Source organism: Macaca fascicularis, chromosome 8, assembly GCF_037993035.2.
Source record: "Macaca fascicularis isolate 582-1 chromosome 8, T2T-MFA8v1.1".
NCBI classification, from domain to species: domain Eukaryota; kingdom Metazoa; phylum Chordata; class Mammalia; order Primates; family Cercopithecidae; genus Macaca; species Macaca fascicularis.
This window is the reverse complement of record NC_088382.1, coordinates 152,684,204-152,703,953: the sequence shown is the minus strand read 5'-3', so window position 1 is coordinate 152,703,953 and position 19,750 is coordinate 152,684,204. Positions and strand designations below refer to the sequence as shown.

At 57.6% G+C, this 19,750-nt stretch overlaps 1 protein-coding gene and 1 long non-coding RNA gene across 21 annotated transcripts in view; one reads left to right on the top strand and one right to left on the bottom strand.

Annotated features, from left to right (window-relative positions):
• LOC123575142 (uncharacterized) overlaps positions 1 to 19,750 on the top strand; it is a 52,202-nt gene that overhangs the window by 5,500 nt on the left and 26,952 nt on the right. For 3 of the 19 annotated variants that reach the window (XR_012416687.1, XR_012416683.1, XR_010577534.2), the window contains 5 exons: positions 7,340 to 7,616; positions 7,703 to 8,319; positions 8,628 to 8,918; positions 9,745 to 15,767; positions 16,773 to 18,976. This is a non-coding gene — a long non-coding RNA (uncharacterized lncRNA). Of the gene's footprint in view, positions 1 to 98; positions 191 to 5,367; positions 5,451 to 7,339; positions 7,617 to 7,670; positions 8,320 to 8,627; positions 8,919 to 9,744; positions 15,768 to 16,772; positions 18,977 to 19,750 lie in introns of those variants that run through there. The other 16 variants (XR_010577533.2, XR_010577535.2, XR_012416688.1 and 13 more) reach the window with 15 other exon arrangements.
• LY6E (lymphocyte antigen 6 family member E) lies at positions 11,562 to 15,435 on the bottom strand. 2 transcript variants are annotated; one of them, XM_065519721.1, is made up of 4 exons: positions 14,447 to 15,435; positions 12,947 to 13,049; positions 12,536 to 12,655; positions 11,562 to 12,403 (listed from the first exon to the last, which is right to left on the bottom strand). In XM_065519721.1, exons 2-4 carry the CDS (start codon positions 12,996 to 12,998, stop codon positions 12,180 to 12,182), a joined length of 396 nt encoding a protein of 131 aa, XP_065375793.1. In that variant the 5' UTR covers positions 12,999 to 13,049; positions 14,447 to 15,435; the 3' UTR covers positions 11,562 to 12,179. The 2 variants fall into 2 exon arrangements, with proteins under 2 accessions (XP_065375793.1, XP_015310240.1); XM_015454754.3 differs by having other exon boundaries at positions 15,333 to 15,435.

Genomic DNA, 19,750 nt, shown 5'->3' with positions numbered 1-19,750 from the left:
ATCACAAAATAGGAAGAGCGTTTACAAAATAGGAGCGTTTACCAAGAGCCTCTCCCTCCCTCCCTCCGTCCCTCTCTCTCTCTCTGTCTCTCAAGTAGAAGTGGGGTCTCTCTGTGTTACCCAGGCTGCTCTCGAACTCCGGGGCTCAAGCGATCCTCCTGCCTCAGCCTCCCAAAGTGCTGAATTACAGGTGTGAGCTACTGGGCCCAGCCCCAGGTCCTCTTACAGGGGTGGGCTGCCCAGAAACAATCCTGCGCCGTATCCCCCTCCGGGTGCAGTGACAGGACCCCTGCCACCCCCAACCCAGGCCCAAAAGGAGGGGCCAGGAGGAGAGGGGCCTCCAAGGCAGGTGAGCTGCTTAAGAGGAGCGAGGGCTGTGGACAGTCCTGCGGACTGCAGGAGGGGCCAGCAGCAGGATCAATACCTAGCTTCTCTCTCCTGCTGGGCTCCTGCTGGGGCTCCCCGTTGGTCACCCCAAAACTTACTGTCTCTCATGGCTGCCGGGGCTGGCCAGGCTCAGCTGCTGGTTCTGCCTTGGGGCACCTCCTAGGTGGAGTCAGGGCGGCTGAAGGCTTCTCCACTCATGCATCCACTGTCTGGACGTCCTGCCTCTGCTGACCTCCAGGACTTGCAGTGTGCGAAGGCCACACCACAGCCCCTCTTCCGCTGCCTCCCTCATGCCTCCCGGAATGATGCTCTTAACCCCCCGTTAGAGGCCCCATTCTTCCCGACTGTACCTCTTCACACCCTGAGTACAGTTCAAGAGACCGTGAAGAAACTCACAAAAGTGACAATTAGAGGCTCTGAGAGAAAAGAGTGAAGTCACTATGCATTTATTTTTATTTACTTATTTTTTTTTTTTTAGAGATGAGGTCTTGCTTTGTTGGCCAAGCTGGTCTCTTGAACTCCTGGCCTCAAATGATCCTCCCACCTTGGTCTCCCAAAGTGTCGAGATGACAGGTGTGAGCCGTTCTCTCCGGCTTACTCTGTGTTTTACAGGAGGGATGTGTTGAAAGAAAACCAAACTCTAAAATATTTGAAGAGGTTTATTCTGAGCCAAATGTGAGGACCGTGGCCTGTGACAGAGACTCAGGAGGTCCTGAGAACACGTGCCCAAGATGGCCGGGGTACAGCTCGATTTTACACCCTTCAGGGAGAAAGAAGTTACAGGCTGATATGGTTTGGATTTGTGTCCCCCCCGGCCCCCCAGATCTCATGTGGAATAGGTGGAGGGGCCTGGTGGGAGGTGATTCGATCATGGGGTCAGATTTCCCCCTTGCTGTTCTGGGGATAGTGAGTGAGTTCTCAGGAGATCTGATGGTTTGAAAGTGTATGGTGCTTCCCCCTTTGCTCCTTCGCCCTTGGGCTCAAGGGATCCACCTGCCTGGGCTTCCCAAAGTGTTGGGATTACAGGCGTGAGCCACTGCGCCTGGCTGAAGCCTCTGTTGATCCTGATTTTTTTTCCCGTTGCTATTATGGCTGTTTTTCTCCTCTTCTTTTTCTGACGGGTCTCTCACAAGAATTATCCACATTTTTAAGGCTGGGCACAGTGGCTCACACCTGTAATCCCAGCACTTTGGGAGGTTGAGGCAGGTGGATCATTTGAGGTCAGGAGTTTGAGACCAGCCTGGCCAACATGGTGAAACCTCATCTCCACAAAAAATACAAATATTAGCTGGGCATGGTTGCACAAGCCTGTAATCCCAGCTACTTGGGAGGCTGAAACACAAGAATTGCTTGAACCTGGGAGGCAGAGCTTGCAGTCAGCTGAGACTGCACTACTGCACTCCAGCTCAGGCAACAGAGTGAGACCCTGTCTAAAAAAAAAAAAAAAAAAAAAGCAAGAGTTATCCAAGTTTTTAGTTTACCCAAAGAAATAACTAACTTATGAATCCTATCTAATGTATACATAATTTATGTATTATTAATTTGTGATGTCACTTTTATTAGTTTCTTTCTTCTGTTTTTTTTTTTTTTTTTGGATTCCATTTGCTGTTCTTTCTGTAACTTCCTGTGATGAATGCTTCATTCATCGATGTTGAATCTTTTTTTTTGAGATGGAGTCTCGCTCTGTCACCCAGGCTGGAGTGCAATGGCACGATCTTGGCTCACTGCAACCTCCGCCTCCCGGGTTCCAGCGATTCTCCTGTCTCAGCCTCCCAAGTAGCTGGGATTACAGGTGTGTGCCACTACGCTCGGCTAATTTTTGTATTTTTAGTAGAGACAGGGTTTCGCTATGGTAGAGGCTGGTTTCCAACTCCTGACCTCCGGCGTTGGCCTCCCAAAGTGCTGGTATTACAGGCATGAGTCCCTGTGCCTAGCCTGAATGTTTTTTTAATGTAGGAAGGTAAGGGCCAATGGGAAATCTTCCCTTTTAACCATGACATTTCCATGAAAACTCAGCTCAGAAAAGGCAGAGTAACTGGAGAAAAGGCACACAGGTTTATTAACGTGTTCACAGGGAAAAACACAGAGTGATATCCCCCACCCTGCAGCGGGGTTCAGACGCTGAAGGACCACCCTGGCCACACAGGCCATGGGGAGAGAAGAGGAATTCTGAGGGCAGTGGAGCAGGGAGCAGAGATGAACTTGTAGACAGTTCTCTTTGGAATGTGGATGGGCCTGAGGGACAGACATTATTATCTTTTGAAAGGGTCTGTTCAGATATGGTGACATTCTTTGTCTTGGGGTAGGGGGAAGAAAATACAATTGTTCTTGGTGGTTCAGACTTTAGGCAGACAAAGGAAGTTTAGAGAACTCCATCCTGACTTTGGGAGTCTGTGGGTTGTGGGGGAGAACAGAAAGTTCTTGAAGTTTCTTCAGCATGTCAAAGTGCCATAATTTGAGGTATTGGGTTCTGAGACCTAACAGTGGATACAGTTCTCTCAAAGCATGCAGTTATGGCCAGGCGTGGTGGCTCATGCTTGCAATCCCAGCACTTTGGGAGGCTGAGGAAGGCGGATCACCTGAGGTCAGGAGTTCGAGCCCAACCATGGCCAACGTAGCGGAACCTCGTCTCTACTAAAAATACAAAAATTAGCCAGGTGTGGTAGTGCATGCCTGTCATCCCAGCTACTTGGGAGGCTGAGACAGGAGAATTGCTTGAACCTAGAGGTAGAGGTTGCAGAGCTGAGATCGTGCCACTACACTCTAGCCTGAGCAACAAGAGCAAAGCTCCGTCTCAAATAAATAAATAAATAAATAAATAAATAAATAAATAAATAAATAACTAGCAAGATGTGGGGTGTGCCTGTGGTCTCAGCTACTTAGGAGATTGAGGCAGGAGGACCACTTGAGCCCAGGAGGTCAGGGCTGCAGTGAGCTTTGATTGTACCCACTGCATTCCTGTTGCATTCGGCAACAGAGGGAAATCCTATTTTCATTTTGATTTCTTCTGTGACATATGGGTTATTTATAAATATACTTGTTCATTTCCAAACAGAGGAGGATTTTCTCGTTTTGGGTAATAATTTCTGGTCTAATTGAAGTGTAATTAGAGAAGCCACTCTGTATGATTTCAGTTAATTCGTGGAAACTTTTTCATGGCTCATTATGTGATCGATAGTTGTGAATGTTTGTGTGTACTTGAAAAAGATGTGTGTTCTGGAATCGCTGTGTCCAGTTTTCTATGTCGGTTACCTTTCTTTTATTAATTTTAAAATTTGTTTTATTTTCTAAATTTTTAAATTGAAATTTTTTTTTTTTTTTTGGTTTTGAGATGGGGTCTTGCTCTGTTGCCAGGCTGGGGTGCACTGGCGCAATCTCGGCTCACTGCAGCCTCTGCCTGCAGGTTCAAGCAATTCTCCCACCTCAGCCTCCCGAGTAGCTGGGATTACAGGAGCCCACCACTACACCTGGCTAATTTTAGTAATTTTAGTAGAGATGGGTTTCACCATCTTGGCCAGGCTGGTCTTGAACTCCTGACCTTGTGATCCACCTGCCTTGGCCTCCCAAAGTGCTGGGATTACAGGCATGAGCCACCGTTCCCAGGAAGATCGCTTTTTAAAAGACGTTCTTGGCTGGTGCTGTGGCTCACACCTGTATTCCTTGAGCACGGGAGTTCGAGACCAGCTGGGGCAAAATGGCGAAACCCTGCCTCTACAAAAATACAAAAATTAGCTGGGCATGGTGGTGTACACCTGTCATCCCAGCTACTTCGGGGGCAGAGGCAGGAGGATCGCTTGAGCCTGGGTCAAGGCTACAATAAGCTGTGTTCCCACCACTGCACTCCAGCTTGGGCAACAAAGTGAGATCCTGTCTAAAATAAATAAATAAATAAATAAAATAAAATAAAATAAAATAAAATATTCTTTTAGTACAAGTATGTTGGAAGTATGTTGGTGATAACCTTTGCGTCTGTCTGACAAAGTCTTTCTTCCAATGCTCTTGTTGCCTGTGAATTCAGGGCTATCATCTCTCCTGGCTTCCATAGTTGTCCTTCTCACTACTGCCCCCTGGTGGCTGATCTTTTTCTCTGGCCGTTGACAGGACTTTTTTTCTTTGGGCTTCTGCATTTTCACAGGTGCATGTGGGGTTATTTGTTGACGCTGCCTGAAATTTTCTGGGCTGCCTGATCTGTGGCTGGATCCACTTTATCAGTTCTGGAAATGTCTCAGCTATTAAGTCTTCAATATCACCTCTGTGCTAATCGCTCAGCTATTTGGGGAACTGTCACGGTGTATCTGCTATCTTTGTATATTTCTTACTTTTTCTCCTTTTGAGTATGGATCGGGCACTGAGGGGAAGGTCCGTCAGAAGGATTTTCCACAGATCCCTCTGCTCCCCAGGTGGGAAGGCAGGTCCCAAGTTTTCCCCATGGAGGAGGCTGGTTCTCCCAAAGGGACCTGGGTGCTTTCTGGAGAGGCAGTGGTGGCTGTGTGTTTTTAAATTATGGACCAGGCCGGGTGCAGTGGCTCACACTTATAATTCCAGCATTTTGGGAGGCTGAGGCAGGGGGATCACTTGAGCCCAAGAGTTCAAGATCAGCCTGGGCAACACAGTGAGATCCCATATCTATAAAAATTTTTTTAAAAAAATAGCTGGGTGTAGTGGCGGTGCCTGTGGTCCCAGCTACTTGGAAGCTGAGGCAGGAGGATTGCTTGAGCCTGGGAGGACTGCAGACTTGGCGTGGGTCTGGGGGCCGAGGCCCGTTCTCTTCTGCTTGTCTCCTGGTTGTCTCCGTGTCCACACTGGCTTCAAGGTTCCCTGAAGGGGGTGGCCCTAGGGAGGGTCCGAGGGGGTTGGGTGGGGCTTCCTGTGCCAGACGCCCTCCTCTTTCACCCACAGGGCAGAAGTTCAGCTATACTAGCAAGGGCTGTGGCCCTATGTCCAGATTATGAACCTCACCCATCCTGTGGTCCCTGGCAGGTCTTACCCCACAGAAACTGAGCATGGACTGATTGACTTGAAGACTGAGAAGCTGGACATGACCTGCTGTGAAAAGAGCCTCTGTAACAAGGGCGTCAAGGGGGCAGAGGCTGTGGATGGGGAAGGCGGCACAGGGTCCTGCCTGGGCCTTACCTCCCGAGGTCCCCACAGGGGCAGAGTGGTGGGGGGCTGGTGAGGGGCAGTGCCAGGACCTGCTGCCCATCCTCCGGAGGCTCATTTGCAGGCAGATGCTGGGAAGCAGGGGCTGGATGGGACTGCAGAGAGGAGGGTGCCCAGTTCCGGGCTGGCGTGCAGACTGGGAAATCCCCGGCGGGAGGCTCAGGTTCAGAGCCCTGAGATGAGGCTTCCTTCCTTTCCCTTCCCTTCCTCTCCCTCCCCTCCCCTGCAGGCTGAGGTTGGGAAGGAGGTTGAGGCTGCAATGAGCTGTGATTGTACCACTGCACTCTAGCCTGGGCGACAGAGGGAGACCCTATCTCAAAAAACAAAACAGGCCAGGCGTGGTGGCTCATGCCTGTAATCCCAGCACTTTGGGAAGCTGAGGCAGGCAAATCACTTGAGGTCAGGAGTTCGAGACCAGCCTGACTAACATGGTGAAATCCCATCTCTACTAGAAATACAAAAACTAGCCAGGCATGGTGGCACGCACCTGTAATCCCAGTTACTCGGGAGGCTGAGGCAGGAGAATCTCTGGAACCCGGGAGCTGGAGGTTGCGGTGAGCCGAGATCGTGCCACTGCACTCCAGCCTGGGTGACAAGAGCACGACTCCATCTCAAAAACAAAAACAAACAAAACACCAAATAATCCCCCTGCCAATAAACTGGGGACCATGTGCATAGAGGGTATAAAATCCATTGAGTGGGACACAATCGATACTTTTCAAATAAAGTAGAAGGCATCACATGAAGTGAGGATAATTTGCTGTGTGAAAGCCATGCTTTCATCATCCATAGACACACAGAGTGCACACCTCGCGGGGATGCTTGTGCTCTGACTGGCATGTAACATGCACTGCTTATGGACGGTCAGATTAAAACATATATTTTAAGATTCAAAAATACAGCAAGTCAGTATCCCTAGCAATATTCTAACTTCTCCATTGCTTGGTGTTATGATGTCTGGCTCAGCCATCATCAGGCCGTGGGACCCGAGCAGTGTGACTGCGGGGCCAGCAGAGTGACCCGCGGGCCATGGGCCCTGCTGGCGCTGCCCCTTCAGGTCTGACCTGTGCTCTGGTGCACTGCTTGGCGGGACAGTCAGGCCTCTTGGGCCCACAGCTGCCCGGAGCCACTGGGGTCTTTTGTGCCTGCTGCCTCCAGCTCTGTCCTGTCCTCCCCGCTCTCAGGAGCCACCCCCACCTCACCTGGCTCATCCTCTCAGATGCCATGGAGTCTCCAAGCAGAGACCCCTGAGGGCACAGGGTGGATTCTGATTTTTAGAGGGGACCTCCCACCTGAAAGGCGACCCATTCTTATGCGGGTGTGCTGCCTTCATCTGTCTTCATCAAGGGCTGTCCCCGCAGTCCAGGAAGCCCTCTCCCTCCTTCTGCCCAGCACCTGGTGGGGGGGTGCGGGGGCGGAGTCTGCAGTCACCCCTGGCCCATTTCCTGTGTCTTCTGATTCCCCTGAAGAACAAGTTCGGGTGTGGGTGTGATGGGGGTGGGCAGGGGGCACTGACTGGGAGGGACAGGGGTGGTTCCAGGAGTGGCCAGGACCCCCCCCACCGAGGGAGCCCCCATGTCGCCCCACCCCATTACAGGGGCCTCTGCTCCCTGCACAGAAAACAAGGGGTGCCTGCCCTGGGGTCTCAGTGTCAGAGCTTGTTGCCCCGCTGGCCCCTCCCAGGCTCTGTCTGCACAGGGGCCTGCCAGTGGTGGGCTCAGCCAGAGACCCTCATCCTGAGTGGGATGACCTGAGTGTGACGGCTGCTTTTCTCTCTTGCTTCTGACACCAGGAAGAAGCTTGCTCCTGATGCACCAGGAAACTGAAACTGAAACTCAGGGCCCTAGTCCAGGACCCTCCTCTCTATTGAGTCACAATTTCTCCTTCTAAGGCAACCTCCCACCCCAGGGGACACCCTCTTGCTTCTCTCCTCACGGCAGCCCCTCCTCCTTCCGGGTCTGTTCTGCTCACACCCTGAGCTCTGGGAGGCCCCAGGCAGAGAAGGGGTGGGGGGGTGGGGGGGTGGTCTTGCTCGAGGTCACGTCTGCCTTCCAGAGCAGCCAGATCAGGTCACATCTGCTTTCCAGGCACAGAAGGGTGGGGTGAGGGGGGTCTTGCTCGAGGTCACATCTGCCTTCTAGAGCAGCCAGGTCAGGACGGAAGGGTTTCTACCCCTCAGTTCCCGTACTACGAGATGATGCGGTGAGGCCATCGGCTGTGTGCATATTACACAAGCAATCTGGGTTCCTCCTCATAAACCAGACGTGGGGCAGAGGTTCCCAGGCTCGGGGGTGCAAGGCCTCCCCTAGCTCTTTCCAGGCTCGGAGCCTCTGTGCCACACCTGCCCTCAATGCACCCACACCCAAGACCATGAAGGTCACCGGCCCCTGCTGCTGCTGGCGCAGCTGTGGGTGAAGCCCTGTAAGTGGGGGCTGAGGGTGGAGGATGGGAAGGAGGCCTGAAGGTGGGAGTGAGACCCTCTCGATGCTGGGGGCTCCAGATGCCAGCAGGACCCTGCCCACAATTCTGAGTAGCCAAGGGCACCTGAGCCTACCTGTGTGCTGCCCAGGCCTGCTGCCTGTGCTGGTGAGAGGGACTGGAACCCACCCTTCAGCCTGGGACCCTGACCTGCACCCTCCCCGCCCCATCCCGAGTCAGGGCCTTGAGTGCTTCCAGTGCTACGGTGTCTTGGACCCCAGCCTGTGCCACCCGTCTCCGACCCCATGCAGGCTCAAAGCTGCCCCTCCTCTGTGGTCACTGGCACTACCAATGGTGAGTCCGGGTGGGACCGGCGTCTGTAAGCAGGTAAGGGGTGGGCAGGGCACTCTCAGGCAGCATCCCAGGGGCTCTGCCTTGAGCCCCCTGGCCTGGTAGAAGCTTGGATCTGGGGACAGAGCTCAGGGACCTCCATCTAACGGATCACAGACTTGGCATGGAGCCTGGGGCCGCCCCCCGTTCTCTTCTGCTTGTCTCCGTGTCACCACTGGCTTCAAGGTTCCCTGAAGGGGGTGGTCCTGGGGCAGGTCCGAGGGGGTCGAGTGGGGCCTCCTGTGCCAGCCGCCCTCCCCTCTCGCCCACAGGGCAGAAATTCAGCTACGCTAGCAAGAGCTGTGCCCCCACCCCGTGCCCAGATTATGAACCTCACCCATCCTGTGGTCCATGGAGGGTCTTACCCCATAGAAACTGAGGATGGACTGATTGACTTGAAGACTGAGAAGCTGGACATGACCTGCTGTGAAAAGAGCCTCTGTAACAAGGCAGCCACAGCGCGGCGCGGCCTTTGGGGCCTGGCTGTCAGGGAGCTCCTGCTCAGCCTGGGCCTCTTCCTTTGGGCCCTGCTGTGAGCCCAGCCCACCCTGGCACTGCCCCTGGTGGGTAAATAGGAGCGCAGGGCAGTTGCCCTGTGCAGCCCTCAGCTCCTGCCCTGATGCCCTCGCCTAGCTGCCCAGCAGCCCAGAGACCCCCCTCACCCAGCAGCCTAGATGCCCACTGACCCAGATAGTAAATGCATGTGTTCAACCCAAGGACTTTGTTCCCTTATTAACCCTTGGGGTCTGGTCTGTGGCCTTCAAGGGGGTCCCAGCAAATTCCCCAAGGTGGGGTTCAGAGACTGGAGGGCCTTCCCCAGGTGGCCCAGCCCTGTGCTCATTTCCAGCCAGGATCAGGCTCAGCCCCAGCCCGAGGTCCAGAAGCAGCCCGGAGGGTCTTGCACTCAGGGCTGGGGCCACCCAGGAAGACTTGTTGGGGGCTGACGGAGGGGGCGGAGGGGTGGAGGCACTAAGGGCCCAGGCCAGCTGTGGCTGCCGGATGTGTGAAACGGTCCCGGGCCCACAGGCTGGTGACTCCTGCAAGGCACCGCAGAGGGCGGGGGTGTCAAGGGGGCAGAGGCTGTTGATGGGGGAGGCAGCGCAGGGTTCCGCCTGGGCCTCACTGCAGGAAGTCCCCACAGGGGCTGAGCGGTGGGGGGTGGGTGAGGCGCAGCGCTGGGGCGGGCTCCCCATCCTCCAGAGGCTCATCCATGGGCAGATGCCGGGAAGCGGGAAAGTGGGGCTGGATGGGCTGTGGAGAGGACGGGGCCCAGTTCGGGTCGACGTGGAGACTGGGAAATCCCAGCTCCTAGCAGGGTGTGGTGGGCCCTGGGCGGGAGGCTCCGGTCCAGAGCCCTGAGGTGAGGTTCCCTTCCTCTCCCTCCCTCAGGCTTCAGGAAATTGAAACTCAGCGCGCTGGGCTCCTCCCTTCTCTGCTCCAGCCCCAGGACACAACCCGGGCTCCCTCCCTCTGCTCCCGGACTCCACTCCCTCCCTCGGCTCCTGGAAACCACCTGTCCTTGGGGGGCCTCCCGCCTCCGGAGGGCAGGGCGGCAGGAACCCGGCGGAACCACTCTCTCTGCTACCCGCAGGTCAGGGCTGCCTCTGACCCCAGCCCTAAACCCAGAGCAGAGGGAGAGCTGGGCCCCGAGTTCCAGATCCCAGGAGGACAAGCAGCTTCCACTCTGAGACTGTCTCCCCTGGGGAAACGAGGGGATGACTGCGCCCTCGTCTCAGTGTGGTTGCGAGACTTAGAAACCAGTGAGCTCACCTGGGAAGTGGAGGAGATGCCAGAGATAGAAGTGAAAATTAGCTTTAGCAGAAACCAAGCATTTGTTAGAAATTCTATCATCGCCCAGCGCCCACCATGTTCCTGTGTCCCTGGAGTCAGATCCAGGTTCCTGGCCATGGCTTTTGGGTGCAGCTTCCTCTCACCAGCTCCACTATGATCAACTGGTCTGTCCCTCCAGCAAAGCCACCTGTGATTCCGAGTGAACAATGCAGTGAATGCACTGCACACTGGGACCCGAATGCCGGGATCTCTGTCCTGGCTACCGTGCCCAGGCTTCTGGACCATCTGGTTTCCACCCTCTGTTCTCTGCTTGCATTTCTCAATGCTAGAGCAACCCACTCAGCAAATCCAAACTCCCCACAGAATCTCAAGCTCAGTCTCTGCAGGGTCCGTCCACAGGGAGTGGTGATTGGCGGCAGGACCCTCCTCCCGGTGACCCCTTCCAGGTCCTCTTGCTCAGTTACAACGGGCCCTTCTTGGGTGGCAGTAATGATTCGTGTGTTTCAGACAGGAATCACTACCTCAGGGACACAGGAGGACGACACAGGTCGTTGACCTGCCTTGACCTCAGGGACCTGGGAGGACCCGGCTATTCATATCAGCTGCCAGGGGTGGGAATCTTGGGCTTCCATGGTGACCACCGGCCCCTCCTGCTGGACGGTGCCCCTGGAATCTTGACACACACAGCACAGTTTCTGGGCAGCCAGGGAAATCCAGGGTGGGCGCCGAGTGGCCGAGACCCTGGTCCGTTTCCTCCCGTTGTTCCAGATAAACAAACACACACACCTCCATTGCGTGTCTGCTTGTTTTCTCTCTCCAGCCCAAAGAGCCCTCTGGGCTGTGCACAGCACCTGCCTGCAGATGGTGGCCTGGGCCGGGTTCCTCTGTCAGGAGGCTGCCACCTGCTTGCCAGGGGGAAGCGGGCAGCGCTGCAGTCCCAGGCATGGATGGGTCAGGGTTGCTGCCCCGAGCTTTTGCGTGGGAGCCCCCTGCTCCTCTCAAAGGCCACTCACTGAATTCCGGACTGTCTGTCCTGCCCCAGCCCAGCTTTTGTGCCCTCTGCAGCAGCGGGTCCAGACAGACACCCTCCATTCCCAAGTCCTAGAGAGCCCTGGGTGCTGCCCCAGCCTGAGCGTGCTCCTTCTGGCACCTGCTTTCTTTCCTCCATGCCCCCCGACCTCCTCCTGCTGTGGGAGGCCGAACTCACTTGACCTGCTGAGCCTGGGGCAGGAGAAAGGGCAGAGTGCTGGCGAGGGGCTCCCTCGGAGGCCAGGCAAGCTGCTGGCTATGGCTCAGGGGACGACTCCTCCTCTCTGACCACCCGCCGGGCCGTACCACAGAAGACCCCAGAACGCTCCAAACCTGGGGTGCTCTGCCTTTTCCCCCATGGGGCAGCCATACTCAGAGCAGGAAGCTGGGGGACATCTGTATTTATTTGAGGCACCACAGCAGCAGGAGGGCTCCAATGTAGGGGTGGGCTGGGGCAGGACTGGCTGGATTTGGGGCGGGGCCTAGACCTGGAAGCTGCAGAAATCCCAGCTCCCAAAGGCTGCCCTTGACGGGCATGCGGCTGTGCCAGGGCAGGGGCTACAGGAGACTGAGGCTCTCCAGGCTGCCGGCACCCCTCCCTCCCCAAACACCGCCCCCAGAAGCCGCCACGTGCTCCCACATGCACTGCACACCCACGTACACAGCTAGGCACACATCCCTACTGACACAGCCTCCCTGGGGGCTGTCAGCGTGTCCATGGGACTTGGTCCTGACGAAGGACCCTAAGACTCCAGGGAACCCTCGTCTCTTCCGCAGTCCCCCAAGGAAGGTCACATCATCGACCCCAGAAGTAAGGGCAGCTGGCCCCACTTGGGGCAGCGGCAGGGGCTGGGGCAGGTGGAGGTGCAGGGGGTGGGCCTGACCTGGGACCAAGGGCACAGATCAGGCACGTGAGAAGTCAGGGGCTCCCATACCCTGTGGGATCCAGAAAGGGCTGGGCTTTCCTTCCTGAGCTGGGGGATCGGGGGACAGGGTCTGGGCGGTCAGGGGCCGAACCGCAGCAGGGCCGGCAGCAGGCTCAGCAGCAGCCCGGCGCCCAGCAGGGTAGCGCTTGCCCGCAGCCCGCCGTCGGCTGCACTGAAATTGCACAGGAAGCTCTGGCAGCAGCTGATGCCCATGGAAGCCACACCAACATTGATGCCTTCTGGGAGGGGGCAGGCCGGGGAACAGGTCTTGCTCAGGCTGTGGCCAAATGTCACGAGATTCCCTGCATGGGAAATGAGGCTGTCAGGGGAGAGGCAGACGGCTGCAGGCAGACAGCAATGGCCTCTGCTGAGCCCCGGCCTGGGCCAGGGAGACGGCCAGGGGAGGAGGGCGTGGTCTGAGGCCTGGCACTCACCAATGCCGGCACTAGTAGACACGGTCACGCAGTAGTTGTCCTGGTCGGAGCAGATGGTCGGCTTCAGGCAGTACAGATTGCTCTTCTGGTTCAGGCAGGAGAAGCACATCAGCGAGCTGGCTGTGGAAGGAGGACACACCTGTCTCAGGGAAGCCTCCAGTGTCCCTCCCAGGCCTGACCCCAGTGGACATTTACTGAGAAATTACCGTATAGCAGCCCTTGGGGTGGAGGCAGAACGAAGACAGTGACACCCTACCCTGGCTGTCAAGCAGCTCAAGTGGCACCCAAACACACAGTGGGACAGTGTGGCCAGGCCGGGGGAGCCCTCTGCTGGGAGCGGCCTGGAAGGACCCCTGGGAGTCGAGCAGGGCACAGCCGGACAAAGTTCTGGGGTCCCCGAGGGCACCTCACCTCGCTCCACACCCAGAAGCGCAGCCAGCAGCACCGGCAAGAAGATCTTCATTCTGGAGAGGATGGCCGTCCTGTCCGGAAGTCACAAACCAGAGCAGCCGTCCTGCTCCGGAGAGACACCGCTGGTTAGGGGGCCGGGTGGTGCCTCGCTCCTCCCCAGGACCAAGCACCCCCACTTTGCAGATGAGGACACAGACAGCAAAGAGGGGCAGGGACCTGCCAGCACACAAGAACTTCCCTGCTTCTCTCCCGACCTGCCCCTCACTCAGTGCAGGCATGCTCTAGGCTATACCCCTCCTGAAACCTGGCATGGGCGCTGTGCAGTCAAGAGGAGGAAACTCACCAGCCTTCTCAGAACCACAGAAAAGGAAGCAGAGTCAGTGGCCTCTGCCAGTAGTCCTGGGGTGGGGGAATGGTGACCAGTAATACTATGAGCTAGTCTGGGGCTGGGTACGGTGGCTCACGCCTGTAATCTCCACGCTATGTGAGGCCAAGGCAAGAGGATCACATGAGGCCAGGGGTTTGAGACCAGCCTGGGCAACCGAGTGAGACCTCCTGTTTCTATAAAAAATACAAAAATTAGCTGGGCGTGGTACGTGCCTGTGGTCAGCTACTTGGGAGGCTGAGGTGGGAGGATCTCTTGAGCCAGGGAGTTCAAGGCTGCAGTGAACCGTGATCATGCCACTGCACTGCAGCCTGGGCAACAGAGTGAGACCGTCTCAAAAAAAAGAGAGATCTATATACACATTTATATGTGTGTCTGTCTGTGCATATTAGCTAATCTATATCTAGAACTTTCCTTGGGACAGCTCAGTGTCTTGAGCCCAGGCATCTCTCCTGACATGGAGACCGGGGGCCGCGTGGGACATGGCCCAGGGGAAAGCACTCCCCATTCCTGATGTTACTCAGTTCTGAGGACAGCAGCCCACTAAGTATCTGCTACTCCCCATTCTGTGGCTGGGAAATGGGCTCCAAGAGACCAGGCTGCGTGCCACCGGTCCCACCAGCAGGAAGGGGCCAGATGGGTCCATGTACTGCTCCTTGGCCTCTGCACAGGACCCTCTGTTGAGCAGGGGCCCATGGCACTGTTGGAGAAAGAATCTGGAACACGCCCTGCTGGGGTCGTGATTCTCTATTTTGTAAGTGCATGGTGTTGGAGGGGGAGGCTGCTGCCTTCTGCCAGGGACAGCCGTGGGCAGAGGAGGGGGAGGGACATCCCGGGCCTGGGGAGCTAGTGCTGGGCACTGGGGGTGAGGATGCCTCAGAGAAAAGATCTGGAGAGGGGCCTGCAGAGGCCCTAAGGGGAGAGCAGCAGGCCAGGACCCTGAGACCTGGGCTGACATCCTGGGGTTGGGAGTGGGAGCCCCAGATGGCCAAAACCAGTGCCAAGTCCAGCTGGGGCCTGTCCCCACCTCCAGGGAGGAACCCGAGGAGGAAGGATCTCCAATTCCTTATCCCCCCACCCCCGAAAAGTGAGGTTCTGGTGTGGGGATCCCTGACCTGTCTCTGAGGAAGTCCTGGCATACAGGGCCACAAACAGGTCCAGTTGGTGCCGCCATCTGCCCACTGGTTGGCACCCAACCTGCAGGGCCACCAGGCTGAGCTAAGGCACCGGTGGGAGCAGAAGGCAATTAGGAAGGCCGGGTGGGCTGTGGAGCCCAGAGGGAGCCGGCAGGCCGTAGGGGGCGCCCGTGGGGTCCAGGCTGCAGGCTCGTCCCCAGGCTCAGGGAAGCTGGCCCCTGGGAGCCAGGTATCTAGGGGCTGCCCAGCCAGCAAGAGGCGGGAGCCTCTCCTGTGGGAATGGGGAGCGGCCCGGCGGTCCACTCCGGGAGGCTGGGCTCCTTGGACCTCACCGCAAGCACCACCAGTGCCAGAACAAGAAGCGGGGGCGGGTTCCAGTGCTCCGGGGTGATACGCGGGGGAGCGGTCAATCCTCCCTTTCCGGCCAGGAGCTCTGCAAGGTCCCGTGCCCCCTCCCCTAGTCAGCAAAGCTGTCACTCCCGGCCCACGCTGGGGAGCCAGGAGCGTCTGGAGTTGGGTGATGGGCTCCAGTGGCTGCGCAGCCCTGGGCCGGCCGGGAGGCTCCTGGCGGGTCTCCGCCCGCTCCCGCCCCAGATCTTTGGAAACATTCGGGGAGGCCTGGGGGGGGATGGGAGGAGAGGCTCAGCTCTCGCGGGACCAACCCACCGGCAACCCCAACCCCTCTCCTGCGCCTCCCCGTGCGCCCCTCTTGCTCTCTCCCACCGTCTCCAGCCCCGGCCCCCGCAGGGCGCCTTCCGCCGCGCGTGGCTGGGCCGGGGCCGCGTGCACCGCAGCCGAGGCCGCCGGGTCTGAGCGCGTGCGCGCAGGTGGCGGGGGCGTCCCGGTCGCGGCCCCGCGGACTCACCGCCGGGCGGACGCAGGTACCAGCAGCCTCGCGGAGCTCCCCGAACCTCGCGCGCTCTGGACCGCTGCTGGACCGCAGACTCCCAGGCAGCCCGCGCGGCCCCGGGGCGGGGGCAGGGGCGGGGCGCGGGAGGGGCCTCCGGGGGGCGGAGTCGGCGAGCCAGCGGTGGGGGTCCCCTCGCCGCCCAGGCCTGCCCCAGCTTCTTGGGATAGATGGGGAGGCTGAGGACCAGAAGGGGGCTGAGACCACCCCCCAATTTCCCCAGCGAGGTGGCGCCTGAGCCACGGCCAGGCCCGGCCTCCTTCCACCCGGCCCTGCTGCGCGCGAGGCGGGTGCTGACCTGGCGAGGCCGGACAGGGACCAGGTCGGGGTGAAGGTAACTGACACCTGGACTTGTGGCCAGTCCTCGTTGTGATCGGAGTGGGAGGCCCACGGGTGAGCAGACGTGTTTTGGGTGTGAGCACGGAGGAGGGGTGCCTCGGAGAGTGTCGGGGAGCAGTGTTGGGGGTCTCGCCTGCGGAGTGGAGCGGGGGAGGGGAAGAAGCAGGCACCCTTGTAGCCTGGGCTTCCTGAGGTCATCTTGTCCCTGCTCCCCGCTTCAGACTGGGCTGTGTCTTGGCCATCCCCCAGGCAGAGGTGGGGAGACCGGCAAGGGTTGGGAGGTGGGAGGTTGTGGGTTCTGGCTTCTCTCAGGGCACTGGGGCTCTGCCATCGGTGCGTGCCTTTCCTCCCGCCAGGCCCTCTCCGAGGGTTTGTGGGCGCTGGGGCTCCGCCACTGGCCTGTTCTCCAGTTGACAGTGAGTTTCCTTTCTGGGTGACAGGGCGAGCGCCAGGGAGGGGCTTCTGAACCCCACACGGAAGTAGGGGGAGGGTGTGGGGAAACGCGAGGGTCGGCAGGTGGCCGCGTGGCCAGGAGGGGGCTGGGGTGGAGAGACACCTGTAACACCCATCTCACATCTAGGGGTGCATTCAGTGTGGCTGTGTATGTGTTTTGCATGAGTGTGTGTGGTGCGTGTGTATGGAGGCTGAGGCTGGGGCTGTGTGTGTCACAAGATGTCCTGGCTGTGGTATGATGGCACCGTGGGTGGGGCTTCCACGACTTTGGGGGCGATGCCCCAGCTGTCTCTGGGGACTGGAGCCTCCAGTAGGCTGTGGCCCGGGGGGAGTCCAGGCCTCTGGGTCTTAACTGGGGCACAGGCAGGGTGTCTTCCCCTCTAGAATGTTGGCGGTGAGGGCAGGGGGTTCTCTCTGCGCAGCCAGCACCTGGGGCCATCCGTGCCACCGCAGGGGCTCAGTAAGAGTGGTGGGACGAGAGCGTGGGTGGGTTTGCCCCCTTCAAGACAGTACCGTCTGATTCAGAAAACAAGCCGCTTTAGGAAGAGGGCTGTTTGGAAAAGACTCTCAAACCTTTAATCCTGTCTCTCACTCAACACCACACAGGAGACATCAACACAGAAGACTCCCACGACTGCTGGGGCCCAATGTGGGGGGTGGAAGTCTCCCCGCCACCAAGCAAGCCGTCAGTTCTGCAGCGGACACCAGCTGGGTGTCCAACACCATTCCAACACTGTACCTGGAGACAGTGTCAGATCCCACAGCGTGAGCGCTCAGCCCCGAGACACCTACACACACACACACACATACACACACACACACCAGCTGGGTGTCCAACACCATTCCAACACTGTACCTGGAGACAGCGTCAGATCCCACAGCGTGAGCGCTCAGCCCCGAGACACCTACACACACACACACACCCCAGCTGGGTGTCCAACACCATTCCAACACTGTACCTGGAGATAGCGTCATATCCCACAGTGTGAGTGCTCAGCCCCGAGACACCTACACACACACACACACACACACACACACCCCAGCTGCGTGTCCAACACCATTCCAACACAGTACCTGGAGATAGCGTCAGATCCCACAGCGTAAGTACTCAGCCCCGAGACACCTACACACACACACACACACACACACACACACCAGCTGGCTGTCCTCCAACACCATTCCAACACTGTACCTGGAGATAGCGTCAGATCCCACAGCGTGAGTGCTCAGCCCCGAGACACCTACACACACACACACACACACACACACACACCAGCTGGCTGTCCTCCAACACCATTCCAACAGTGTACCTGGAGATAGCGTCAGATCCCACAGCGTGAGTGCTCAGCCCCGAGACACCTACACACACACACACACACACACACACACACACACACCAGCTGGCTGTCCTCCAACACCATTCCAACAGTGTACCTGGAGATAGCGTCAGATCCCACAGCATGAGTGCTCAGCCCTGAGACACCTACACACACACACACACACACACACACACACACACACACACACACATACACCAGCTGGCTGTCCTCCAACACCATTCCAACACTGTACCTGGAGATAGCGTCAGATCCCACAGCATGAGCGCTCAGCCCCGAGACACCTACACACACACACACACACCAGCTGGGTGTCCAACACCATTCCAACACTGTACCTGGAGATAGCGTCAGATCCCACAGTGTGAGCGCTCAGCCCCGAGACACCTACACACACACACACACACACACACACACACACACACCCCCCAGGTGGGTGTCCTCCAACACCATTCCAACACTGTACCTGGAGATAGCGTCAGATCCCACAGCGTGAGCGCTCAGCCCCGAGACACCTACACACACATACACACACACCTACACACACACACACACACAAACACACCCCAGCTGGGTGTCCTCCAACACCATTCCAACACTGTACCTGGAGATAGCGTCAGATCCCACAGGGTGAGCGCTCAGCCCCAAGACACCTACACACACACACACACACACACACACACACACACCCCAGCTGGGTGTCCTCCAACACCATTCCAACACTGTACCTGGAGATAGCGTCAGATCCCACAGCGTGAGCGCTCAGCCCCGAGACACCTACACACACACACACACACACACACACACACACACCCCAGCTGGGTGTCCTCCAACACCATTCCAACACTGTACCTGGAGATAGCGTCAGATCCCACAGGGTGAGCGCTCAGCCCCAAGACACCTACACACACACACACACACACACACACACACCCCCACCCCAGCTGCGAGGGCCAGCCTCTAGAACTTCTTGCCGACTGGCCCGACATTGAGGTTCCCACTGTCAGAGGAACTCCTGCTCACCAGGCCTCTGGTTTAGTGAAACATGACCAGAGTGACTCCATCTTGAAGTAAGTAGGAGGCACTCACAAGGCACCTATAAGGTTAATGCTTATGGTCTAAAAATAGCCACGTCTCAAGCTGGCCACCAATTATAATGACAGAATATTTATGGCCATATGGGGCATCTCCCAGCAAGCCTGCAGACTGTCCAGATAACCCGAGAGTGCAGGCCACGTTACTCAGAGATAATGTCAGTGAGCAGCCTGAGGTTGGAGGATGAACGGTCACTGATGGCACCCACAGCCCCTATCTTTAGTGAGCGCATCTGCACATTCCAGGAGTGATTGCAGCTCCTTACAGTTTCTTGTAAGCAGAGGCACTAACAGAGGACCCGCCCTCCTTCTCCTGCTTTCTGAGCACGCCCCACTCTAGAACGGAGTCATTTCAAATAAACCTGCGTCTCTCACTGTGCTCTGTGGTTCACCAAAATTCTTTCCTGCACAACATCCAAGAACCCCTCTTGGGGTCTGGATTGGGACCCTCTTTCCCAGCAATATTGTAGCCCCTCCCCATTTTGCGTTTAATTGATTTGCAAGAGTGGCTCCGGGAAGTCAGGGAAATACATTTGCAGTTAATTATAAAGGGATACACATGAGAGGCACCGGCGCGGTCTCCGGGAAGGGGTGGGGAGCTTCCATGCCACCCACGTGGCCCCTCCAGGAACCCCTGTGTGCCCAGCATTCCTACCCCCAGGGCGTGGGACGAATCCTCTCTGAATGACCCCCTTGGGGCCCATGATCAGAAAGGAGGGGGAGGACTGGAGTCCTGCCTTGGGGCAGGTGAAACGGAGCAGGACCCGTCACAGACATTCCATTTCTACCCGTAACTGTAACAAGGGCCACGGAGTCCCCAGTCAGGAACCTGGCCGAACGCCAACTCTACCCATGCATCTCCCTCCTTACAGAGCAGCCCTCCTGCTCACACGCCATTCCCTCCTCCTCACACGCCACTCCCTCCTCACGCGCCACTCCCTCCTCCTCACACGCCACTCCCTCCTCCTCACACGCCACTCCCTCCTCCTCACACAGGACTCCCTCCTCCTCACACGCCACTCCCTCCTCCTCACACGCCACTCCCTCCTCCTCACACGCCACTCCCTCCTCCTCACACAGCACTCCCTCCTCCTCACACGCCACTCCCCCCTCCTCACACGCCACTCCCTCCTCCTCACACGCCACTCCCTCC

Coding starts and splice junctions, on each gene's coding strand:
- LY6E (XM_065519721.1), bottom strand. CDS start 12,998: ATGAAGATCTTCTTGCCGGTGCTGCTGGCTGCGCTTCTGGGTGTGGAG. Junction 12,656..12,946: donor GCTTCTGGGTGTGGAGCGAG/GTGAGGTGCCCT, acceptor CTCCTTCCACAG/CCAGCTCGCTGATGTGCTTC. Junction 12,404..12,535: donor GTCTACTAGTGCCGGCATTG/GTGAGTGCCAGG, acceptor TTTCCCATGCAG/GGAATCTCGTGACATTTGGC.